Source organism: Moschus berezovskii, chromosome 11 (genome assembly GCF_049115385.1).
Source record: "Moschus berezovskii isolate FMDL1 chromosome 11, NW_MosBer_1.0, whole genome shotgun sequence".
NCBI classification, from domain to species: Eukaryota; Metazoa; Chordata; class Mammalia; order Artiodactyla; family Moschidae; genus Moschus; species Moschus berezovskii.
In genome coordinates, this window is record NC_142470.1 from 10931267 (window position 1) to 10953605 (window position 22339).

The following is a 22339-nucleotide window of genomic DNA, read 5'->3' on the forward strand; positions in this document are numbered from 1 at the left end:
CCCATATGTTTTAATAATCTAGATTATTGGGAAAATTTGATGTCTCATTAATATAATAATTTACTGAATATATAAAGGTTTTGATGCATTTTAGAACCATAGATTGATATCCCTTTGTTTTATAGATGAAGACACTGAAACTTTATCAATGTCAATGATAGATTCTTTTTTAAAATATTTATTCATTTATGGCTGCAACGGTTCTTAGTTGTGTCATGCAAGATCTTCGTTGTGGTGTTTGGGATCTTTCATTGTGGCACACAGGCTTAGTTGCCCTGGGGCATGTGGAATCTTAGTTCCTGGACCAGGGATCCAACCCACATCCTCTGCATTGGAAGGCGGATTCTCAACCTCTGGACCACCAGAAAAGTCCCAGTGACAGACCATCCAGCCTTCAATCCCTTGCTAAAGAACCTTACTCTCTTTACCCCAGGATTTTACCTTTGGGAAAATAAAGTGATTGACTTTTATATCTGGAAATATATTTTTTGTATTATGTACTTGGTTCAATATATTCATGGGCTTCCCTGGTAGCTCAGCTGGTAAAGAATCTGCCTGCAGTGCAGGAGACCGCAGTTCGATTCCTGGGTCAGAAAGATAATGGATTTGTTTCCCACCGTGTATTCCAATACCATGTACACACACACACAATTTATCTGTTTTGCATTTTAAATCTCCTCACTTTATAGACGGAGAGAGTGTTGCTTCTCCTTTATAGGTAGAGAAGCTTTTTAGTGATCACTTAAAGGTAACCAAACCTGAAATAAGAGTTATCGCTTTCTGGTTATGTGGTCTGGTGCTGCTAAAAATTCATATATGAATACAGCGTCTCTGTCTCAACAGGCTTCTGATGGAAGCAGCTCCAGAGAAGATCTTTCATCCCAGCTTTTGAGAAGGAATGAACAGATACGGAAATTAGAAGCCAGACTTTCTGGTATGTCCAGGAACTCATAAGAAGCAACCAAGGGAAAATTGTCTTGCACCTGACCCTCTCTCCCTATTAAAAAGCTACATAGCATAACCTTACAGTTATTCTGACATATTTTGATCTTCTTAGTCAAAAAGGAGCAGCTGGTACCCGCTTTGTTCCCTTCTTTGTTAGTGTATTGAATAGTGTAAATCCAAAACTGAAGTTTAAAGTTAAAAAAAAAATAACTTACATTTTTCTGCTCCTGAGATTTCTAGCTGTGGATATAAATGTATTAAAAATTATATGTAGATTTAGCCATCTTTCTCCCATTGGCCGAGCTTGCTTCAGGTGGAAAGGGCTAGGGATAGCATTTTCATGGATTGGTCTATAGATACTGGTTTCTTCAGCAGCAGACATGGTTTGGTGCTGCATTGCCACGTGCTCAAATACATACCACCTGTGTAATGTCATTCTGGGTCTTTGGGCTACTCTTTAGTGGTATTTCGAACTGTACAGCGCCTGTTTAGAAGCTGTAACTCTCATTATGTCTTTGTGTGCAGTTTACAATTTACACAACTCCCATTATATTCTTTGCCTGAGCAGGGCATGTCTGTGATAGAGTTGTGCTTATTTTGGTTTCTGCCAGTGGATACATTTTGAAAGCTTCAGCCTGTGAAGTGGTCAGTGGTTTCTGTGTGTGTTTTTGTCCCTTGGCCTTATGCCCATTTTACTGGAATGAAAGCAACAGACTACAGAATTCACCAAGTTGTATGTGAGATATTTGTGTGTGTGTAGCTATCAAGGCCCATAGTGTAACTCACAGCTACTAGACAGCCCATTATCTCATTTTGTTCTTGCTCTAGCCTAGCAAGACTTACTGGGATTAAGGTCACACAGGTAGGAGGTGGTAGAGCTGGAATCCAAACCCAGATTTGCTTGATGCTAGAGTCCCTACTTTTTACTACAGTCTGCTTGAAACTCAAGTGTTATTATCCTGTGACCTCTGCCTGTAAGCAGTATCAGTAACAGAGGTGAAATAAGTTTACACTTGTTCAGTGTTGGGGAGAAAGCTGTAAGTAATATGCATCTTTCCTAAATTGTTTGGGCTTGACTGGTGTTAGAGAAGGGACCGGCAAGAAAACTGACATTAAGTGCATTTATGTCCTAGGCTCAGTATGAGTAAGAAGAACAACCACAATAGCAGCTACCCTTTATTGAGCATGGTGTCCCACTTGCCTAAAGCACTTAGTTTATTATCTAATTAAGGCAATAGAACATTTCATTTATTATCTAATACATCCTTTGTAGGAGATACAGTTAATACCATAATTTCATAAATGAAGAAACTAATACTTAGGATCAGTAATTTGCTTAAGGTCTCTCAGCTTAGGACTGACTCAGTTGGGATTTGAACTAGAGCTGTCTACTTTTCCACTATACCATACTATCTTCTTTGTCTACCCAGGTAATTAATTCTGACTTTCACCTTTAATATGGCATAGGCCAGTCAGTTCTGTGGCTGACTTTATTCTAGAGAGTTCAGTAAGGAAAGGAAGCTGACGTTATTCTAGAGAGTTGAATACTTTTATTGCAGAGGCACTGCTGTGGTAAGGTTTTTGCTGTTGTCCTGACCACTGGCGCTCAGTTGTGTGGACTGTAAGTGAGCTGTTCAGTGAATTCCCTTTGATCTGTCCTCCTGCCAAGAATGGGAAGGACAGTGTAAACTGAGATTTGAATTTCAGTGATGAGATAATAGTGGTTTTCGTGGCAGGGCATTTGTAATGACCAGACCAGACCCAATTCTCGCTTTTTCTCCAGGCTAAACAAATCTGCCTGTTTGTAGTCAACATTTACACTGTGGGTAGTTTGTACTATACTTGTTTGCCTGTGTTGTTCATTGTTAATGGGAAGCTGTCTGCCCAGCTTTCCTTAACAGGAATGGTTTTCAGATTGAGAAAATCATCATCATTTTCATTCATTTTTTTTGTTTGTTTTGTTTAATTAACTTCCTTTCCTGATGTTTGTCCATGCCTGGTATGTGCGTCACCCTCCTCACCCAAGACTATGCTGAACAGGTCCGCACCTTGCAGAAGATAAAAGAGAAGCTTGAAATTGCCTTAGAAAAACACCAGGATTGTACGTATTTTTTTTCCTGTTTTTTTCAATCTTTCCAGGGTTTAGTTTTTTGAAATAAAACAGTAGTATATGGTTAACTTTGCCTTTCATCATAGTTCAAGTCTTTATTATATGAGTAGCATACTTCTTAATCGAGTTGATATAACATTTATCTGATAGTTATAAGCATATGATTCATACTTATGTTGTCTTATGGACATGTTTCTTAGAAGGATATTATGTGTATCATCCAGTTGACTGGTTTATAGGCTGCCCTTCGATTTTAGGAAAATCTAGTGCCTGTCCATGGGCCTAGATTAAGAAACTTTGGTTCTAGCCATAGCTTCGTAGCTGCTATATTCATTAACTGGGGGGAATCTGTGTCATCACTCCTCCAACAATAGGACATACATTTTGTTTAGTTAACCCTAAATGTATGTTTTCTTTTGGGTTCAATCCAAGAAAGATGCTAGTAGAAGTGGAAATTTATTTTTTATAGATATAATATATGCTAAAAAATTTTTTTTTAAGGAAAATAAGGTAAAAGAAAGCTGTGTTTTGCTTTGTTTTGACTTTTGTTTTAATTCTGTTAATGTAGTAGCCATCACTTAGCAATAGCACTGGTGTTTTCTGGCAGGCTACCTAACTCAATCTTCTATCACTGTTTCATTTTAAAAGTACCCTTTGACATATCCCTAAATGTATATACTTGACTGTAACAACAGCAACAATAGCAACCAGTAGGAAGTAAGCTAAAACAGAACTGAGGTCTATTACTAAGGCCAGAAGCTTCTGGGAAAGTCAAGATGGGTCAGGTTTTTCCCAATCTCATAATCTACTTTTGTGACCCTGGCCTTTTTTGTTAGGTGACAGTTATAATCACATGGGCTATTTGTCATGCTGTTTCTGAAATATCTCCATATCTCAAATAGAGCCTCTTTATTAACAGCTTCCATGCGGAAATTTCAAGAGCAGAATGAGACATTCCAAGCCAACAGAGCCAAAATGGCAGAAGGACTGGCTTTGGCATTAGCCAGAAAGGACCAGGTATTTTATGTGTGGCACAGCCCAAAACTGGTGGAAAAATTTCACTTAGTGACATGATTTCAAAACTCATGCCATAAACCTGGTAGAAAATATTTACAATCTAGGAGAAAAGGAATGTGCTGTGTAAGTTCTTTGAGAGTTCATTTGGCTGTAGGGTGGGAAATTATCCAGAAACTTTATAGTTGTGATCGTGAAATGTGTCCATATGTGAGAGTATCCTTTTCCAACTGTGTAGCTGTGTAAAATAGAGAAAGAAAGAAAGTAGTGTGTCTATAATCTGGTGGTGAGCCCCAAGATATGGGAAAAAGTCTCTGCCCTCCAAAAACCTTTCTGAAAGCCTAGTCCCAAAGCACTTACCTTGATATAGTGGAGAAGGTGCTGTTGAGCTAGTGATCATCCATGATGCACATAGTTCTTACAACCTGTGTCCCAAGTTTCTTCATCCCAAGCCAGCTAGACTGAGAGGAACTTCTGTAACCTCAATAGAACCATCCATTGAAAGGTGCTGAATAAATGACAGTAGAAAAGGAAAATAATACTGGTTATTACAGTAATTATAAAGTTTATCTTGTTCAGTGGCATTTTAAATTTAAGATAAACATCAAATATTGTGATATTGTAGAGAAGAAAATGGCAACCCACTCCTGTATTCTTGCCTGGAGAATCCCAGGGACAGGGGAGCCTGGTGGGCTGCCGTCTATGGGGTAGAACAGAGTTGGACATGACTGAAGCCACTTAACATGCATGCATACATTGGAGAAGGAAATAGCAACCCACTCCAGTGTTCTTGCCTGGAGAATCCCAGGGACAGGGGAGCCTGGGGGGCTGCTGTCTATGGGATCACACAGAGTTGGTCACAACTGAAGCAACTTAGCATGCTTGCATTGTAATGATAATTTTGATTTATTAAGACGGGGTCAATGTATTACATTGCGTTGAAGAAAACATAATTTATTTCATCTGCAGTAAGTGGGGTGGTTGGTTGGCTTGTTTTACAGTGTGTATTAGTCATCTCAGACATTAACCAACTAGGAAAAAACATCATTGACCAATACTTAGTTAATAACTGTGGTGTGAATGTATATAAATGAAGAAATAATCTAGCATTGGTGGACTTGATTGTAGGCAGTTAGGATATAGCCTTTTGTCCCAATGGTTTTTCCCCCTCTTCTGTGATAGGTGAATAAGAGGCATAATCCTTTCTTCTTTAACTTTTACCAGTTGGCACGAAGGATATTTGTAAAAATTAAAATGAGAAGGAAAATAATGATCAGGGACTCCTGAAGACCACCCTGTTCACCTCTTTTTCAGTAAATTAATTTTTAAGTATCAACTGCAGAGTTACCAACTCAGCTGCTCCTGGCTACCCACTCCTGAGAAATAATGACAGTACTCAGAGACAGAGACTCAGAAGCCAAACGCTGCATCAGAAGAGCTATATAGCTTTATGTGCTCTGCTTAGTAAAAGTTTTCTGGCTTATATTTGTGCTCTAGAATTTTTTATAAAATTCATTTTCTTCTCCTTATAGGACTCTTGGCTTTCTTATTGTTAAGCCAACATCATGGTTTCTTTAATGTGCTATTTTGTTTGATTGATACGTTGCTTTGGGTGGGGTGAGAGGGTTATTTTGTTTTCTGAAAGTCTTTATTTTATTGATACTCTTGCCTGGAAACTGTACTTCTTTATTGTTCTGTTTTAGGAATGGTCAGAAAAAGTGGATCAGCTTGAAAAGGTTAGTTCATCTTATTTTTGTCTCCTTGTGAATATTGGCCTCTTCTCTGGGGCTAGGAAAATGCTTTCTCCGGTACCTAGTACACTGGTACCACTTCTTGGAAGCAGGATGCCGGGTGACTAGACACTGACTTGGAAAGCTCTTGTCTTCGTTTTTCTTGGTGGGTGTGCTGGATATCTGTTGTTTGCCCCTCTTGGTGTACTCTCTACCCATCTCCTGCTGAAGGCCCGTAGGGACTGCATCAGCAGGGCTCCATTGCCCTCTGGCTTGTAATTGAGGGCGCCAGTGGGGAACACCAAAAGAACTGGGTGGAAGAGTGTGATCAGAAGTTTATTCCCCCAGCCATCTCCACGTAAGGTCCCTTTATTTGATTGCATCCCATGGCCAAAGGTCACAGCTTCAGTTTCACCTTTGGTTCACCCCCAGATATAGTTTCTCTTTCTGTGTTTCTTGTAACCTGTTTATGCCTTTTCCCCCTTTATGACAAACTGCTACTAGCACGTTATCTCTTTTGGATTTTCTTACCCCACCACAGCTTTGAAAAGTCTTTATTAGACTTTCCAAAATCTCTAATTTGAGCCTGTTTCCTGCTAGAGCCCTGACTGACACAGTGTTAACACTGGGAATAGTTTTTGAGGATGCAGTAGGGAAGGAGGGCATTTCTGAAGGCTTAATGCTGAGCAGATAAGAGAACTTCTTAGCTAGACATAGATGAGAAGAATTGATTATTCCAGCACCATGACACTGTGTAGGTGCCTTATGTAATGTGTTCCTGGCTCTGAGACATGAACAGGAAAATGAAATTTCACACCTACAATTAGAAACACATTTTAATTTAAAATAATCAGTTGTCAGTTTGCTCAATCCAAGTTATATGCTGCTTCCTAATTCATTCCTTCTTTTCATTGAGTACTAATTTACTCTTTATGATAGAAAATGATTTCTCAGATTGATATATTAAACTATAAAATATATTTACTGTTAATTTTATTAAAAGAATGAGTTTTATTATTGCACCATTCTTGGGATAAAACACCAATTAAACCAGCAGTTTTCTTTGTGTGTTCTAAAGAAATCTGATTATGCAAGCTATCAGAATGCCTTAATATATTTATGTAAGGGAAGAATTACAGAAAAGTCAAGCCATCTCCCAAAGAAACTTGTGCTTAAAAGAAATATGTATATATACACGTACATACATATATATTAACGTGGTTTTAATGATGGTCTTCTTAAATATAAAGGTATGGGTTAGGTTAAAGTTTTCTTGTCTTAAAAGAAGCTCTTAAGATTGTAGCAGTTAAATTCTCATTGGACTATTTTTTCATCTTTTAAGATTATGGTAAAGGGAGTTGCATATAGGACTGAAGTAAATAAAATCTACTTCAGTTCACTAAGAGCTTTTTTCTTTCCACTCCCCCACCCCCACAGGAGGAGTTGGGAAAGATTTTAGACCAGGAAAGAGTAAGGAGACATCTATATAGGTCTTTTAAGCCATAATGATTTTTGGAAATGTTATTTTTAGAGTGCTTTAATGTCTTTTCAATCAAGAATTGGAAACTGCAATAGCCAGAGTTTGTCTTGAAGAGAATTCATCTTGGGAAGCTATTCTTTAGTAAATTGTAGCTTCCCAACACCAGTCATGTCTAGTTTTTGTTGACTTGCTGTCTGAATGTACTGACTGAAACCAGTTCTACATAAATACATCTAATGTTTTAAGAGAATCAGTCTTATTCCAGTTATGCCTGTTATTCAACCAGTTCAGTATGTCACTGAGATAGACTTGTCAAATGGATATCTGGAATTGCTAATCAAATGGAAGCACTTTTCGTATGCTAAGCTTTTGTAGCTCTTCTTCCTCTTTCCACAACTATCATTTTTAAAAAAATCTATTTCTACCTTAAAAAATTTGTAGATAATTTTATAAATAATTACCGTAAAGCTTCCCGTTATGCATGTATTATTGCTGCTGACAAGAGATTGCCTTAAGGTTTTCCATTGTTAAGAATTCTGGTTATATAATACAGATTTTTCATGTCCTGGTTGCCTGAACTGATGTCTTCTTCTTCTGCATAGGATAACAGGTTTCTGACAGCTCAGTTACAGGAAATGAAGAACCAGAGTTTGAATCTTTTCCAAAGAAGAGATGAAATGGATGAATTAGAGGGATTCCAGCAACAGGAACTAAGTAAAGTAAAGCACATGGTGCGCATTTTTGTCTTAGAAGCTAAATCCTCAGTAGATGATTAGTTACTCTGATTTTGCTAGTCATGACTCTAACTGCTGATAAACGTACCTTAGTTGTCTTTGATATTTATCATATTTGTATGTCTTTCAATTTATTAAAATGGAGAAGTTCTGTTTGATATGTCTTTCCTTTTTCTTTTTAAACTACTGGGCCTATAAGATCCCTTCTAAGCTCACAAAAATGTTATAAAAACTTGCCTTACTGGTCCAGATTTTTTAAAATTTCAATTTTTATTTATTTATTTGTACTGGGTCTTGTGAACTCTTAGTTGCAGCATGTGGGATCTAATCCCCTGACCAAGGATCGAACCTGGGCGCCCTGTATAGGAAGTGCAGTCTTAGCCTCTGGACCACCAGGGAAGTCCTTGGTCCAGATTTTTTTTGCAAGGGTATTTCTTAGTAGTAGCCCAGTGAAACTTTCTGTCTTTGTATCAGCTTTTAAAAAAAGAAGAAAGCTTGGGGAAAATGGAGCAAGAATTGGCGGCCCGAACCAGAGAACTTAGTCGCACCCAGGAGGAATTGGTGACATCCAGTCAGATTTCATTAGACTTAAGCCAGAAGCTGGAAGAACTGCAGAGACACTACTCAGCGCTGGAAGAGCAGAGGTTCTTGCTTGGTCTGTGGGGCCCATGGGAAGCGGTGTTAGTGTAGCTCTGGCTTGAGCCTACCTATCTTTCCCCATTGCTCACTGTGGCACTTTCTGATCTTAGTTCCTGCAAAGTGGATTTGTCCATTCCCAAACCCTCACTCCTCTGACCTGTCAAGCTCAGAACACCTCCAAGCCTGCCAAGCAATTTAGATTGTTTTAGTTGCTAAACTGTTGAGTAGCTAAAGGCAGCTCAGGATTTTTTGTTCAAACCTGGGTGGAATTTTTCTCTTGGGACTTCTGCTTCAGAGAGAGTCAGGGAGTTATCCATGGATAATCTTCACATGGCTAATGTTTGCAGCCCTGACATGTAAAGAACCATGTGTATTTTTCCTGTGGAAGAATGTGTCTTAGATGAGATATTCAAATTTGTTCATTATCTGCTTTCTTTCAATGAAGAGATCATGTGACAGCTTCGAAAACAGTTGCAGAAAATAAGATCACAGTCCTGGAGCAAAAGGAACAGGAGCTCCAAGCATTCATTCAGCAACTTTCCATTGATTTGCAAAAGGTAAGAAGAGTACTAGGAATGGACCCAAGTTCGTAGGATTCATGAATGGGGTAAAAACTAAACCTGCAAAAATGTCTGCATCAGGGTGTCTGGTGAAACTTCTGTTTCTCATGCAGCCCACATTGCCCTAGTTCCTGGTGTAACAAGTCTGCCTCCAGATGGGCTTAGTTGCCTCACAACAGGGAACACCCAGTAAATAGATATTATATAAATGAATGACTGTGATACAAGGTTCATCTTCACATCAAACAGAAAATCTAGATACCTATAGTGTTTTGTCTCAGAAGCTTACTGTTTCCTTATAGAACTCAAAACTTTCTGTTTGACAAGAAAAAAATTCACATCTCAAGAAGTCCCAAATAAGTGAATTAGATTTTTCAAATGCAGGATGTGTGCCATAGGGAGAGTGCATTTCCAGTGCAATAATCAAGGAACTTTTCCTGGAGTAATTGGAATTTCAAGGATGGGTAGGACAGCCCAAAAACAAAAAAGACAGAAGGGTACAGAATACATTTGGGACTTTGAGGGTGAAGAGGATAACAGACATAAAGCTTTGGGGTTTGTGGGACTGTTTGATATCAATTAGAACCATCCATTCATTTCATAATTGGAAAAACTAACTTTCCAGACTGGTCCTACTAAGTTACCTCATTCATTCTAAAACTATAATTTGAGCTTTATTATGTGTCAAGCACTGTGCTCTGTGCTAGGTGTTATAAATACAAGACTGAGCAAAACATATCAACCACCATTGCCCTTGCGGAACTTAGTCTAGAGGAGCAGTGAGACATTAATCAGTAATCATATAGATAATTGCAAACTATGATGCATGCTGTGAAGGAAAACTGCAGGATGCTGTGAGATCTTTTAAGAGGGCATCAAATCAGGTTTAGTGTTGAAGTCACAGAACACTTGAGGAAGTAATGCTTGAACTGAGATGAACTGCTTAAGCAGGTAGGCGGAATGGCGGGGGGTGGTGATGGCAGAAAATTTTAAATAGAGAATAGCACAAATCATAAACCCAGACATCTGGAGGCAGTAAAATGAGTGGCACCTTCAAGGAAGTGGAAGAAGGCTGGAAGGGTAACACAGCAAGGGAGGGAGTTGCTTGGCTGTTAAGAGGAAATACTGAGAGGGTTTCCAGCTGGAAGCTCTTGAATTGTCCAGGCATAACGTGGTGGCTTTGACAAGAGTTAGGGGTGGAAATAATGGGAGAGAAGACAAATTGAAGAAATAGTGAAGAGACGGACCAACTCAGTAATGTGGTAAATATAGGAGAAGAGCAAGAGTAAAGGAGGTGTTAGGGATGATTACTGGGTTTCTAGCCTAATGAGCTAAGTGGCCGATGTTGTCAGTCATCAGGCTAAGAGAGCACTAGAGGAAAGGCAGTTTTCTCATAAAAATGAGTTTAGAGTCAGTTTCTGTGTTGTCCTTGTTAACACTGAGTAGATATGAAATAGTATTTGTGACACATAAGTAAGAACAAAAGCGTAACAAACTAATGGACCCCCACGTAGCTACTATTTCCGCCTGCCATGCTAAGAAAAGGAATGTTTACCTTTGAGATTCTCAGTGTGCCCTTTCTATTCTATCCCATTTCTTTCTTAAGTCAGCCTATCCAGAAATTATTGCACTTCTTTGCTTTGCTTTATAATTTTATCCCTAAACAGCATCTTCTTTCCTGTATCATGCTTGTTGTTCAGTCACCAAGTCATGTCCAACTCTTTGCAACCCCGTGGACTGCAGCTCACCAGGCTTAAATGAAATGCTGTAGGTATTTTTCTAACACTAGCTTTCTGTGCTCAAGATTATATTCCTGAGACACATTCATATGGACACATGCTGCTATAATTTAATCTTTTCTCAACTGGATAGTATGAAATTACTAGAGTTTATTTATCCGTTCTATTGACAGTGAACATTTTTTCTGCTTCTTTACTTTTGCAAACAAGGCTGTTGTGAACTTTTGTCTGCATGTGAAAGAGTTAACTCTGGGGATTTACGCTAGTAGTCTAATGGCTGAGACTGCACGCTCCCAGTGCTAGGGACCCAGGTTTAATCCCTGGTCAGGGAACTGGATCCCACATGCCACAACTAAGACCTGGCATAGCCAAATAAATTTAAAAAAAAAAATTTTTTTTTTTTTTAAGAGTTAACTCTGGGGTCTATTTGAGATGTGAAAAGTTTGGGTCAAAAGATTTGTACTTTTCAATTCTATTAGATAATGCCCAGTTTTTTCCACAGTAGTGGTAGTTATTTACAAATTTGTACCAGTGGAGTATGAAAATTTGGGTTGCTCTGCTTCCTTGACAAGGTGGGATATTGTCAGACTTTTAATTTTTGCCAGTCTGGTGAACATGAAATGCATCTTCAGATTTTCTTACCATGATTATTTTTTTGCCGCACTGTATGTCTTATAGGATCTTAGTTCAGGATTGAACCCAGGCCCTCAACAGTGAGAGCAAGGAGTCCTCACCACTGGACTGTCAGAGAATTCCCTCTCACCATGATTTTAATTTGCTTTTCTCAGATTATTAATGAAGTTGAGCATCTTTTTATGTGTTTATCCATTGTTTTCGCTCTTCTGTGAAGTGCTGATTCAAATCTTTTGCCCATTTTCTATTGTATTTATGTCTTTCTCTCATTAATTGTTGGAATTCTTTATATATATACTGGCTACCATGCTCCTTTGTCAGTTGTACGGGTTGCAAATATCTTCTCCCAGTTTGGAGCTTGTCATCACACTTTACAGTTTCTTCTGTTAAATATAAGCTTTTCATTTTACTATAGTTGAATTTATTGTTTACCTTTAAGTTTATACTTTTGTCTTTTTTAAAAATCTAAAAAAAGAATCTTTCCTCACTCAGAATCATAACATTATTCCTCTATATTATTTTCAGAAAGTTTTATAGTTTTAACTTTGTTTCTAGGTCTTTAACATGCCTGAAATGTGGTTTTGCTGTGAGAAAGGGAGCTGTGTCTTTTTTTTTTTAATTGTTTCAGTTCCATTTATTGAAAAATCTGTTTTCTCACTGATCTGAAATGCCAGCTTTATCACAATTCATTTTTGCATTTGTACATGGAACCACTTCTGGACTTTGGGGTGTATGCCACTGTGCTATTTCCACAATACTATGCATTGCCTTACTAGCTTCAGTGTTAGGATAAATTCTGGTGTCTGACAAGATAAGCCTCCCAACCCAGTTCTTTTTTAGGGGTATTTTGAATATCCTTGGCCCACTGCTCTCCCACAGAACAAGTTGTCAGGCTCTTTAAAAAAACCCGGTGGGATATTGCTTGGAAGTACATTGAATCTGAAGATGCATTTGGGGAGCATTGATTACTTTATCATGTGAGTTTTCTTATCCAAGAGCATGGTCTCTGTGACTCTAGATATTCAGTGTTGTTTTTTCTTTAAAAATGACTTTCAACAAGGTTCTGTCATTTTTCCCACAGAGGTTTGTTATCGTTAAATTAATTCCTAGGTGCTTTATTTTTTACACCAATCCTAAATTTTAAAAAGTACTTTTTGTATTGGTTGCTGGCATATAGAAATATTTATATATTAATTCTTCACAACTTATTAACTTTTATTAAGCTTAATAGTGGATCTATAGAGTCTAGCAATCATTTCATCTGCAAATAAAGATTCTTTCTTTCTTTCCTGTACCTTTTTTGTCTTTGCCTTGAGCTGTTTGTTTTATTTTTGAGGGTTTTCTTTTATTGTTGAATCATAAAAAGTTTTTTTAATATGTTTCAGATAAAGGCCTTTGTCATATGTGTATTTTGCAATTATTTTCTCTTAGTCTTTGGTTTGTCCTTGTCTTCTCATTCTCTTGACATTGTCTTTTGCATAGTTCAGTCGCTCAGTCGCGTCCGACTCCTTGCAACCCCATGAATCACAGCACGACAGGCCTCCCTGTCCATCACCAACTCCCGGAGTTCACTCAAACTCATGTCCATCGAGTCGGTGATGCCATCCAGCCATCTCATTCTCTGTCGTCCCCTTCTCCTCCTGCCCCCAATCCCTCCCAGCATCAGAGTCTTTTCTAGTGAGTCAACTTTTCGCATGAGGTGGCCAAAGTATTGGAGTTTCAGCTGTAGCATCAGTCCTTCCAATGAACACCCAGGACTGATCTCCTTTAGAATGGACTGGTTGGATCTCCTTGCAGTCCAAGGGACTCTCAAGAGTCTTCTCCAACACCACAGTTCAAAAGCATGAATTCTTCGGCGATCAGCTTTCCTAACAGTCCAACTCTCACATCCATACATGACCACTGGAAAAACCATAGCCTTGACTAGACGGACTTTAGTTGGCAATGTCTCTGCTTTTTAATATGCTATCTAGGTTGGTCATAACTTTCCTTCCAAGAAGTAAGCGTCTTTTAATTTCATGGCTGCAGTCAGCATAGTAGAAGCTTCTGATTTTGATGAAATAAGCTTGTCAGTTATTTCTTTCATGGATCATGGCTTTGGTGTTGTAATTAACAAATCATTGTCATATCCAGTGCCACCTAGGTTTACTTCTATGTTATCTTCTAGGAGTTCCATAGTTTTGAGTTTTATATTTAGGCCTGTGATCCACTTTCAGTTAATTTTTATGAAAAGTGTAAGGTCTGTGTCTACATTTATTTTTTTTTTGCATGTGGGTATCCAGTTGTTCCAACAACTTTTGTTGAAGGAGCTGAGTTTGCTCCATAGTATTCTTTTGCTCTTTTGTCAAAGATCAGTTGACTGTATTTGTGGGTGCTCTACTCAGTTTCATTGATCTATTTGTCTTTTCTTTTGCCAATACCGTACTGTCTTAATTACTGTAGCTGTAGTAAGTCTTAAAGTCAAACAGTGGCAGTCCTGACTTTATGCTTTTTTAGCATTGTGTTGGCTGTTCTGGGTCTTTTGCCCCTCCGTATAAAGTCAGTTTGTTGATATCCATAAAATAACTTGCTGGGATTTTAATTTTGATTGCATTGAATCTATAGATCAAGAACTGATCTTGGTAAGAACTGATTCATTGACAATATTGAGTCTTTCCTGTCCGTGAACATGGAATATCACTCCATTTATTTAGTTTTTAAAAACTGCATTGATCAGAGTTTTAGTTTTCCCCAAGTATATCTTATACATATTTTGTTAGATTTATACCTAAATACTTCATTTTATTTCAAATTTTACTTGTTCATTGTTGATATATAGGAAAATAATTGAATTTTATGTAGATAGGGAAACAATGGAAACAGTGACAGACTTTATTTTCTTGGGCTCCAAAATCACTGCAGTTGGTAACTGTAGCCATGAAATGAAAAGCGTCTTGGAAGAAAAGCTATGACCAACCTAGGCAGCATATTAAAAAGCAGAGACATTACTTTGCCAACAAAGGTTCATGTGGTCAGTGCTATGGTTTTTCCAGTAGTCATGTATGGATGTGAGAGTTGGACTATAAAGAAAGCTGAGCGCCAAAGAACTGATGCTTTTGAACTGTGGTGTTGGAGAAGACTCTTGAGAGTCCCTTGGACTGCAAGGAGATCAAACCAGTCCATCCTAAAGGAGATCAGTCCTAGATATTCATTGGAAGGACTGATGCTGAAGCTGAAACCCTAGTACTCTGGCCATCTGATGCAAGAAGTGACTCATTGGAAAAGACCCTGATGCTGGGTGAGATTGAAAGTAGGAGGAGAAGGGGATGACAGAGGATGAGATGGCTGGATGGCATCATCGACTCAATGGACATGAGTTTGAGCAAGCTCCGGGAGCTGGTGATGGGCAGGGAAGCCTGGCATGCTACAGTCCATGGCATCACAGAGTCTGACATGACTGAGCAACTGAGCTGAACTGACTGAACCATGTATCCTGCCATCTTGATATAATCACTTTTAAGTTCCAGGGTTGTTTTTGTTGATTCATGTGGATTTCCTACACAGATGATCATGTCATCTGCAGACAAAAGCAGCTTTATGTTTTCCTTCCCTATCTCTATTCCTTTTATTTCTTTTTCTTGCCTTATTGTATTAGCAAGGACTTCCAGATGATGTTAAAAAGAAGTGGGGAGAGGGCACATCCTATCTTTGTATCTTTGTATCTGATCTTAGTGGGAAACCTTTGTGTTTCTCACCATTAAGTGTGGTGTTGTTAGCTGTAGCACATTAAGTGCTGAGGGCTTGAAGTAGAACATCCAGAGGTGGGGAATCACTTCATGTGGGATGTAGTGCACAAGAAAACTAACTGGAAATTGGCAACTGATCTTTCTTCTGTCCCTGACTCTGCCCTACACAGTGACTTTTATGAGACATATTTGTTCTTTTGGTTTTTACTGGAAAGGGTCAACTATATCTCTCAAGTTCATATTGATGTCTAGTGGACGTAGTACAGGCTTTGGATTAGGAAGGCTTGGGTTTTGAATCCTTATTCTGTCAGCACAGTGTGTGCTATTGGGCTCCTTCCTAAACTTCAGTTTCCCTGTAAATGGTCAAGTAAAGGGTGATTGTAAGGACTAGAGGAGTGGAAAGTGCTTGCATATGCTCTGCAAACTGTGGTTGCTCCTGCACCATACTGTTTCTTATTCCTGTTGTCAACATTATTAAAGATAGGTCATCCTGACCAAAACTGCATTTCTTTCCTGTCAAACTCCCTCTTACCCGTGTTTTCTCTGCCTTGCATAATATTACTGTTCAACCAAGCACCTGAGCCACAGACTCAGGAGTTGTCTTCACTTCTTCCTCTCCACCCAGCCTCCTGGTCATGTTGAACTTGTCAGTTCACCCCTTTATACATACTGCCTTTTACCCAGAAAGCTTGTTCCTCTTCCCCATCTTCCACCTGGACTTGCCTGCTTAGGAGGCCTGATCAGATTGGTGGGTTAATCCCTTCTGCCTCTGATGCCTCATGGCACCTTATATGTCCCTCTGTTGCAGCATGATTGTATCGTTTTATAATTAATTACGTGTATATCTCTGCCACCAGCCTCCATGCTTCTTTGGATAAGTAGCTGTAGCTGATTATACCCCTGAGAGACAGCACAAAGAGTATAGGCTTGATCGAAGTATATGGAATTATGCAGTCTTGAAACCATTCTTCAAACTTCTACTCTACTATATATGTTGTCGCCCCTGTGAGAAATCAGAATGGCAAATGCTTCTTTCTAAAACCTTGGGTCCAAGTAGCTGCATCTTATTCTGAGGAGAGAATTATCTGAGTTACAATCTAAAAAGTTTGTGGCTTGAGTTGGAGTAGCAGAGCACAAAGTGAGGGAATTTGAGGAAGTGGATTATATGTGAGGAGATTCTAGTCTTCACAATGAAATGTTGATGCTGTACGACCTTATTTTGGAGTGAAGAATGGGCATCTTCAGTGAATGTAAGGACCAATGAGGAACTAAGAAATTATATAATGAAAGCTTCCTGGATCCTCGGTTTTGATGTTGCACAGCATCGAAGATTGGCAGTACTGAAAGGAACAAAGTTAGTCCCAACCTACCACCGCCATCACTACCATCATTGCTAAAGAGGTAGACTGAAATAAATATGTGGGCAGCCGTGGACCTGGGGCCATGGTGTAAGGTGCTGCTGTGTGTGGTTCACCTTTGATTCCTGTGTTGCGAGCCAGGGTGAATACCATCGTCTGTTTCAGTTCTCTCCAGCCTGAAGAAAGCTACATTGTCATTATAACACTTCATCTAGCCCCCTGTTCCCAAGCATATTCTTCTGTAGGTCATTGTAGGGTTGGCTGGGAGCTTCTTGAATGGAATTACCTCTACTGGTTCTTCGCATCTGGTATAAAGTTGTAGGTCCTGTTGGAATCTGGATTAATAGAGTTAAACCTGTACTTGGATGGGAATGGGAGGAGGAGCATTCCTTTAGCTGGTAGATCACGACAATACAAAGGTTATTTTAGAGAGGAGGAACATCTATACAGCATCTTGGCTAGATTCCACAGAAGCAATAGCATCCTTCTTTCCCAGTCGTCAGTTGCTTAAATTGGGAGCATTTGCTGCTTACTGCACTAGGCCTGAAACAGATACCCGAGTGGTGTTGGGTTCTTATCTTGTATCTTTTCTGTTCCATTTTCAGGGAAGATTTCTTGGCTGTATGTTCTCCTAGGATGCACTTGGAGACAGAATTTCAGAGAAACATGATGATTCTAGAGGAGATGGTTAGGGAGGGAGAGACAGGGTAACATAATCTCTGTTTTCACCTGCAGGTCACTGCTGAAACTCAAGAGAAAGAAAAACTCATCACACATTTGCAGGAGAAGGTTGCATCCCTGGAGAAGAGACTAGAGCAGAATCTCTCAGGGGAAGAACACGTGCAGGAACTTCTGAAAGAGGTAACTAGTCTGGAGTAAACCTCAAACTTAAATTCCCCACCCTTACCCAGATAAGTCAAATGCCACTGTCTGGATGACTCCACTCTGAAAAATACTGCCTACAGAATTAAGTTCAAGCTTCCTTCTATAACATAAAGGCTTTTCTCATGATCTGGCTCTTTGTCTGAGTTTCCAGTCTTGTTTCATGACCTGAAGCTGTCATCACTGTGACTTTCAGGAAGATATAGTTCTCTAGATGTCCCCGGCTGTTTCACACCTCTAGTGTCTTCCCTAGAACCAGACTTCCTGGAGACTCATCTAGAGCTAGACTCACCTAGAGCCGGACATCCTGCAGTCCAAAGTCAACTGGGCCTTAGGAAGCATCACATTGAACAAAGCTAGTGGAGATGATGGAATTCCAACTGAGCTATTTCAAGCCCTAAAAGATTATGCTGTGTAAGTGCTGCACTCAGTTCAGTTCAGTTTCTCAATCGTGTCCGATTCTTTGCGACCCCATGGACTGCAGCATGCCAGGCTTCCCTGTCCATCACCAACTTTCGGAGCTTGCTCAAACTCATGCCCATCAAGTCAGTGATGCCATCCAACCGTCTCATCCTCTGTCGTCTCCTTCTCCTGCCTTCAATCTTTCCCAGCATCAGGGTCTTTTCCAGTGAGTCAGTTCTTCTCATCAGGTGGCCAGAGTACCAGAGTTTCAGCTTCAGCATCGGTCCTTCAAATGAATTTCCTGGACAGATTTCCTTTAGGATGAACTGGTTTGATCCCCTTGCAGTCCAAGGGACTCTCAAGAGTCGTCTTCAACACCACAGTTCAAAAGCATCAATTCTTTGGAGCTCAGTTTTCTTTATAGTCCAACTCTCACATTCATACATGACTACTGGAAAAACCATAGCTTTATCGGCAAAGTAATTTCTCTGTATTTCAATATGCTGTCTAGGTTGGTCAAAGCTTTTCTTCCAAGGAGCAAGCGTCTTTTAATTTCATGGCTACAGTCACCATCTGCAGTGATTTTGGAGCCCAAGAAAATAGTCTGTCATTGTTACCATTGTTTGCCCATTTATTTGCAATGAAGTGATGGGACTGGATGCCATGATATTAGTTTTCTGCATGTTAAGTTTTTAGCCTACTTTTTCACTCTCCTCTTTCACTTTCATCAAAAGGATCTTTAGTTTTTCTTCACTTTCTGCCATAAGGGTCATGTCATCTGCATATCTGAGGTTATTGATACTTCTTTCGGCAGTCTTGATTCCAGCTTATGCTTCATCCATCCCAGCATTTCCAGTAATGTACTCTGAATATAAGTTAAATAAGCAGGGTGACAATATAAAGCCTTGAAGTACTCTGTTCCCAATTTGGCACCAGTCTGTTGTTCCATGTCCAGTTCTAACTATTGCTTCCTGACCTGCATATAGGTTTCTCAAGAGGCAGGTCAGGTGGTCTGGTATTCTCATCTCTTTCAGAATTTTCCACAGTTTGTTGTGATCTACACAGTCAAAGGATTTGGTGTAGTCAATAAAGCAGAAGTAGATGTTTTTCTGGAACTCTCTTGCTTTTTCAGTGATCCAGTGGGTGTTGGCAATTTGATCTCTGGTTCCTCTGCCTTTTCTAAATCCACCTTGAACATCTGGAAGTTCACGGTTCATGTACTGTTGAAACCTGGCTTGGAGAATTTTGAGCATTACTTTGCCAGTGTGTGAGATGAGTGCAATTGTGTGGTAGTTTGACCATTCTTTTGCATTGCATTTCTTTGGGATTGGAAAGAAAACTGACCTTTTCCAGTCCTGTGGCCACTGCTGAATTTTTCAAATTTGCTGGCATATTGAATGCAGCATTTTCACAGCATCATCTTTAGGATTTGAAATAGCTCAACTAGAATTCTGTCACCTCCATTAGCTTTGTTCGTAGTGGTGCTTCCTCAGACCCACTTGACTTCCTTCACTTTCCATGGTGTCTGGCTCTAGGTGAGTGATCACACCATTGTGATTATCTGGGTCATGAAGATCTTTTTTGTACAGTTCTTCTGTGTATTCCTGCCACCTCTTCTTAATATCTTCTGCCTCTGTTAGGTTCATACCGTTTCTGTCCTTTATTGAGCCCATCTTTGCATGAAATGTTCCCTCGCTATCTTTAATTTTCTTGAAGAGATCTCTAATCTTTCCCATTCTATTGTTTTCCTCTATTTCTTTGCATTGATCACTGAGGAAGGCTTTCTTATCTCTCCTTGCTATTCTTTGAAACAGCCTTGTCTAACTCAGTGAAACTATGAGCCATGCCGTGTAGGGCCAACCCAAGACAGACGGGTCATAGTGGAGAGTTCTGACAAAACGTGGTCCACTGGAGAAGGGAATTGGAAACCATTTCATCATTCTTGTCTTGAGAACCCATGAAACATATGAAAAGGCAAAAAGATATGACACTCTTTTTGGCAAGAGAAAGAAAGACAAGAAAGATGCACTCCCCAGGTCAGTAGGTGTCCAATATGCTACCGGAGAAGAGTGGAGAAATAACTCTAGAAAGAATGAAGAGACGGAGCCAAAGCAAAAACGCCCATTTGTGGATGTGACTGTGATGGAAGTAAAGTCCAATGCTGCACTCAATATGCCAGCAAATTTGAAACTGTGAACTTCCAGATGTTCAAGCCAGATTTAGAAAAGGGAGAAGAACCAGAGATCAGATTGCCAGCATCCACTGGATCATTGAAAAAGCACGAGAGTTCCAGAAAAACATCTCCATCTGCTTTATTGACTACACCAAAGCCTTTGACTGTGTGGATCACAACAAACTGTGGAAATTTATTCAAGAGATGGGAATACCAGACTACCTTACTTGCCTCCTGAGAAATCTGCATGCGGGTCAAGAAGCAACAGTTAGAACTGGACATGGAACAACAGACTGGTGACAAGTTGGGAATGGAGTACGTCAAGGCTTTATATTGTCACCCTGCTTCCTTAACTTATATGCAGAGTATATCATGTGAAATGCCAGGCTGGATGAAGCTGAAATCTGGGTTGCCAGAGAAATATCAATAACCTCAGATATGCAGATGACACCACCCTTAGGGCAGAAAGTGAAGAGGAACTGAGGAGCCTCTTGATGAAAGTGAAAGAGGAGAGTGAAAAAGGCTTAAAACTCTATTCAAAAAACTAAGATCATAGCATCCAGTCCCATCACTTCATGGCAAATAGATGGGGAAACAGTGGAAACAGTGACAGATTTTATTTTCTTGGGCTCCAGAATCACTGCAGATGGTGACTGCAGCCATGAAATTAAAAGACAAGCGTCTTGGAAGGAAAGCTTTGCCCAACCTAGACAGCATATTAAAAAGCAGAGACATTTTTTTCCCAACAAAGGTCCGTCTTGTCAATGCTGTGGTTTTTCCAGTAATCATGTATGGATGTGAGAGTTGGACTATAAAGAAAGCTGAGCACCGAGGAATTGATGTTTTTGAACTGTGGTGTTGGAAAAGACTCTTGAGAGTCCCTTGGACTGCAAGGAGATCAAACCAGTCACTCCTTAAGGAAATGAGTCCTGAATATTCATTGGATGGACTGATGCTAAAGCGGAAACTCTAGTACTTTGGCCACCTGATGCAAAGAATTAACTACTTGGAAAAGACCGAGAGGCTGGAAAAGATTGAAGGCAGGAGAAGGGGACAACAGAGGATGAGATGGTTGGACGGCATCACCAACTCAATGGAAATGAGTTTAAGCAAGCTGCAGGCATTGGTGATGGACAGGGAAGCCTGGCGAGCTGCAGTCCGTGATATCGCAGAGTCAGACGCAACTGAGCTGAACTGAACTGAGTGTCCTCCCTCTGCCCCGGTGCTCTGCTTCGGCCCTGGCCAGCTATGAAGAGGAGAGCCTCTCCCTCCCTGAGGCAGTGAGCGTCCCCTGCTCTCTGCTGCCGCTTTGCGATCACTGTTGCAGTCTGTTACATACTCTCTCAGGTTAGCCTTTGCCCCAGCCTCCAGGTCAAAAACCTGTCAAATCTATCTGTGTGCACTTTACAATATGTGAATTTTCTCTCTACTGTTTTGGAGTTTTTTGTGCATATTCATGTCCTTTCATGCCTCGCACAAATCATAATGTGTTGTAGATATCAGTGAATGTATATGCAATGGAGAAATGACTGTTTTCCTTTTTCTCTTCTTTCAACTTACAGAAAACACTTGCTGAGCAGAACTTGGAGGATACCAGACAGCAGCTCTTGGCAGCCAGAAGCAGCCAGGCCAGGGCCATCAACAACCTGGAGAGTCGGGTACTGACGTCACTTCTGTGTCGTGCCCTTTGATGACATGGATGTGGCTGAGAATTCCCTTGGATCAGAGACTTTCTTCCAAAGGGACTCTCTTTTGGGTTTTACTTAGAGTACTGAGGCAGTCATCTCCATTCTTGCCACATTAGCGTCACTCTTCCGCAGAAGATTGTTTTCTTCTCTGTTTTTTCCCTTTTATCTTCTTTCCCCTTCCTCCCATAGGAAACATTCTAATGTGGTAAATAGAGACCCTTTTATTGCTGGGTAACCTTAAAATGGCTAACATTGTTTTATGTGTGTGTTAATTTAGGTAAATGATACAGCTGTACAGGAATTTTCCTTGTTCCTTTCCACTGCTCCATCTTCTGTGTCCACTTCATTGTTCTTAGCTCCTCTACTTCATAGTTATCTACTGGATGCTAGATATCCAGATTGCCACCTTCTTTCTGTCACCACAGAGTACCCTGCAGTGAACATCCTCGTTTCTGTTGCCTTAAGGAGGATGGTGAGTGTGTGTGACTTAACATGACTTGGTAGGACAGGAATGCTCCCAGAGGGCT

At 39.9% G+C, this 22339-nt stretch overlaps 1 protein-coding gene across 4 annotated transcripts in view; it reads left to right on the forward strand.

Annotated features, from left to right (window-relative positions):
- GOLGA1 (golgin A1) overlaps positions 1-22339 on the forward strand; it is a 47710-nt gene that overhangs the window by 6651 nt on the left and 18720 nt on the right. For all 4 annotated transcript variants that reach the window (XM_055399385.2, XM_088841156.1, XM_055399386.2 and 1 more), the window contains 9 exons: positions 844-934; positions 2972-3046; positions 3975-4072; positions 5773-5805; positions 7882-8010; positions 8488-8657; positions 9098-9209; positions 17403-17528; positions 21687-21782. In XM_055399385.2, coding sequence (XP_055255360.2) covers positions 844-934; positions 2972-3046; positions 3975-4072; positions 5773-5805; positions 7882-8010; positions 8488-8657; positions 9098-9209; positions 17403-17528; positions 21687-21782 — 930 coding nt within the window. The remainder of the gene's footprint in view (positions 1-843; positions 935-2971; positions 3047-3974; positions 4073-5772; positions 5806-7881; positions 8011-8487; positions 8658-9097; positions 9210-17402; positions 17529-21686; positions 21783-22339) is intronic.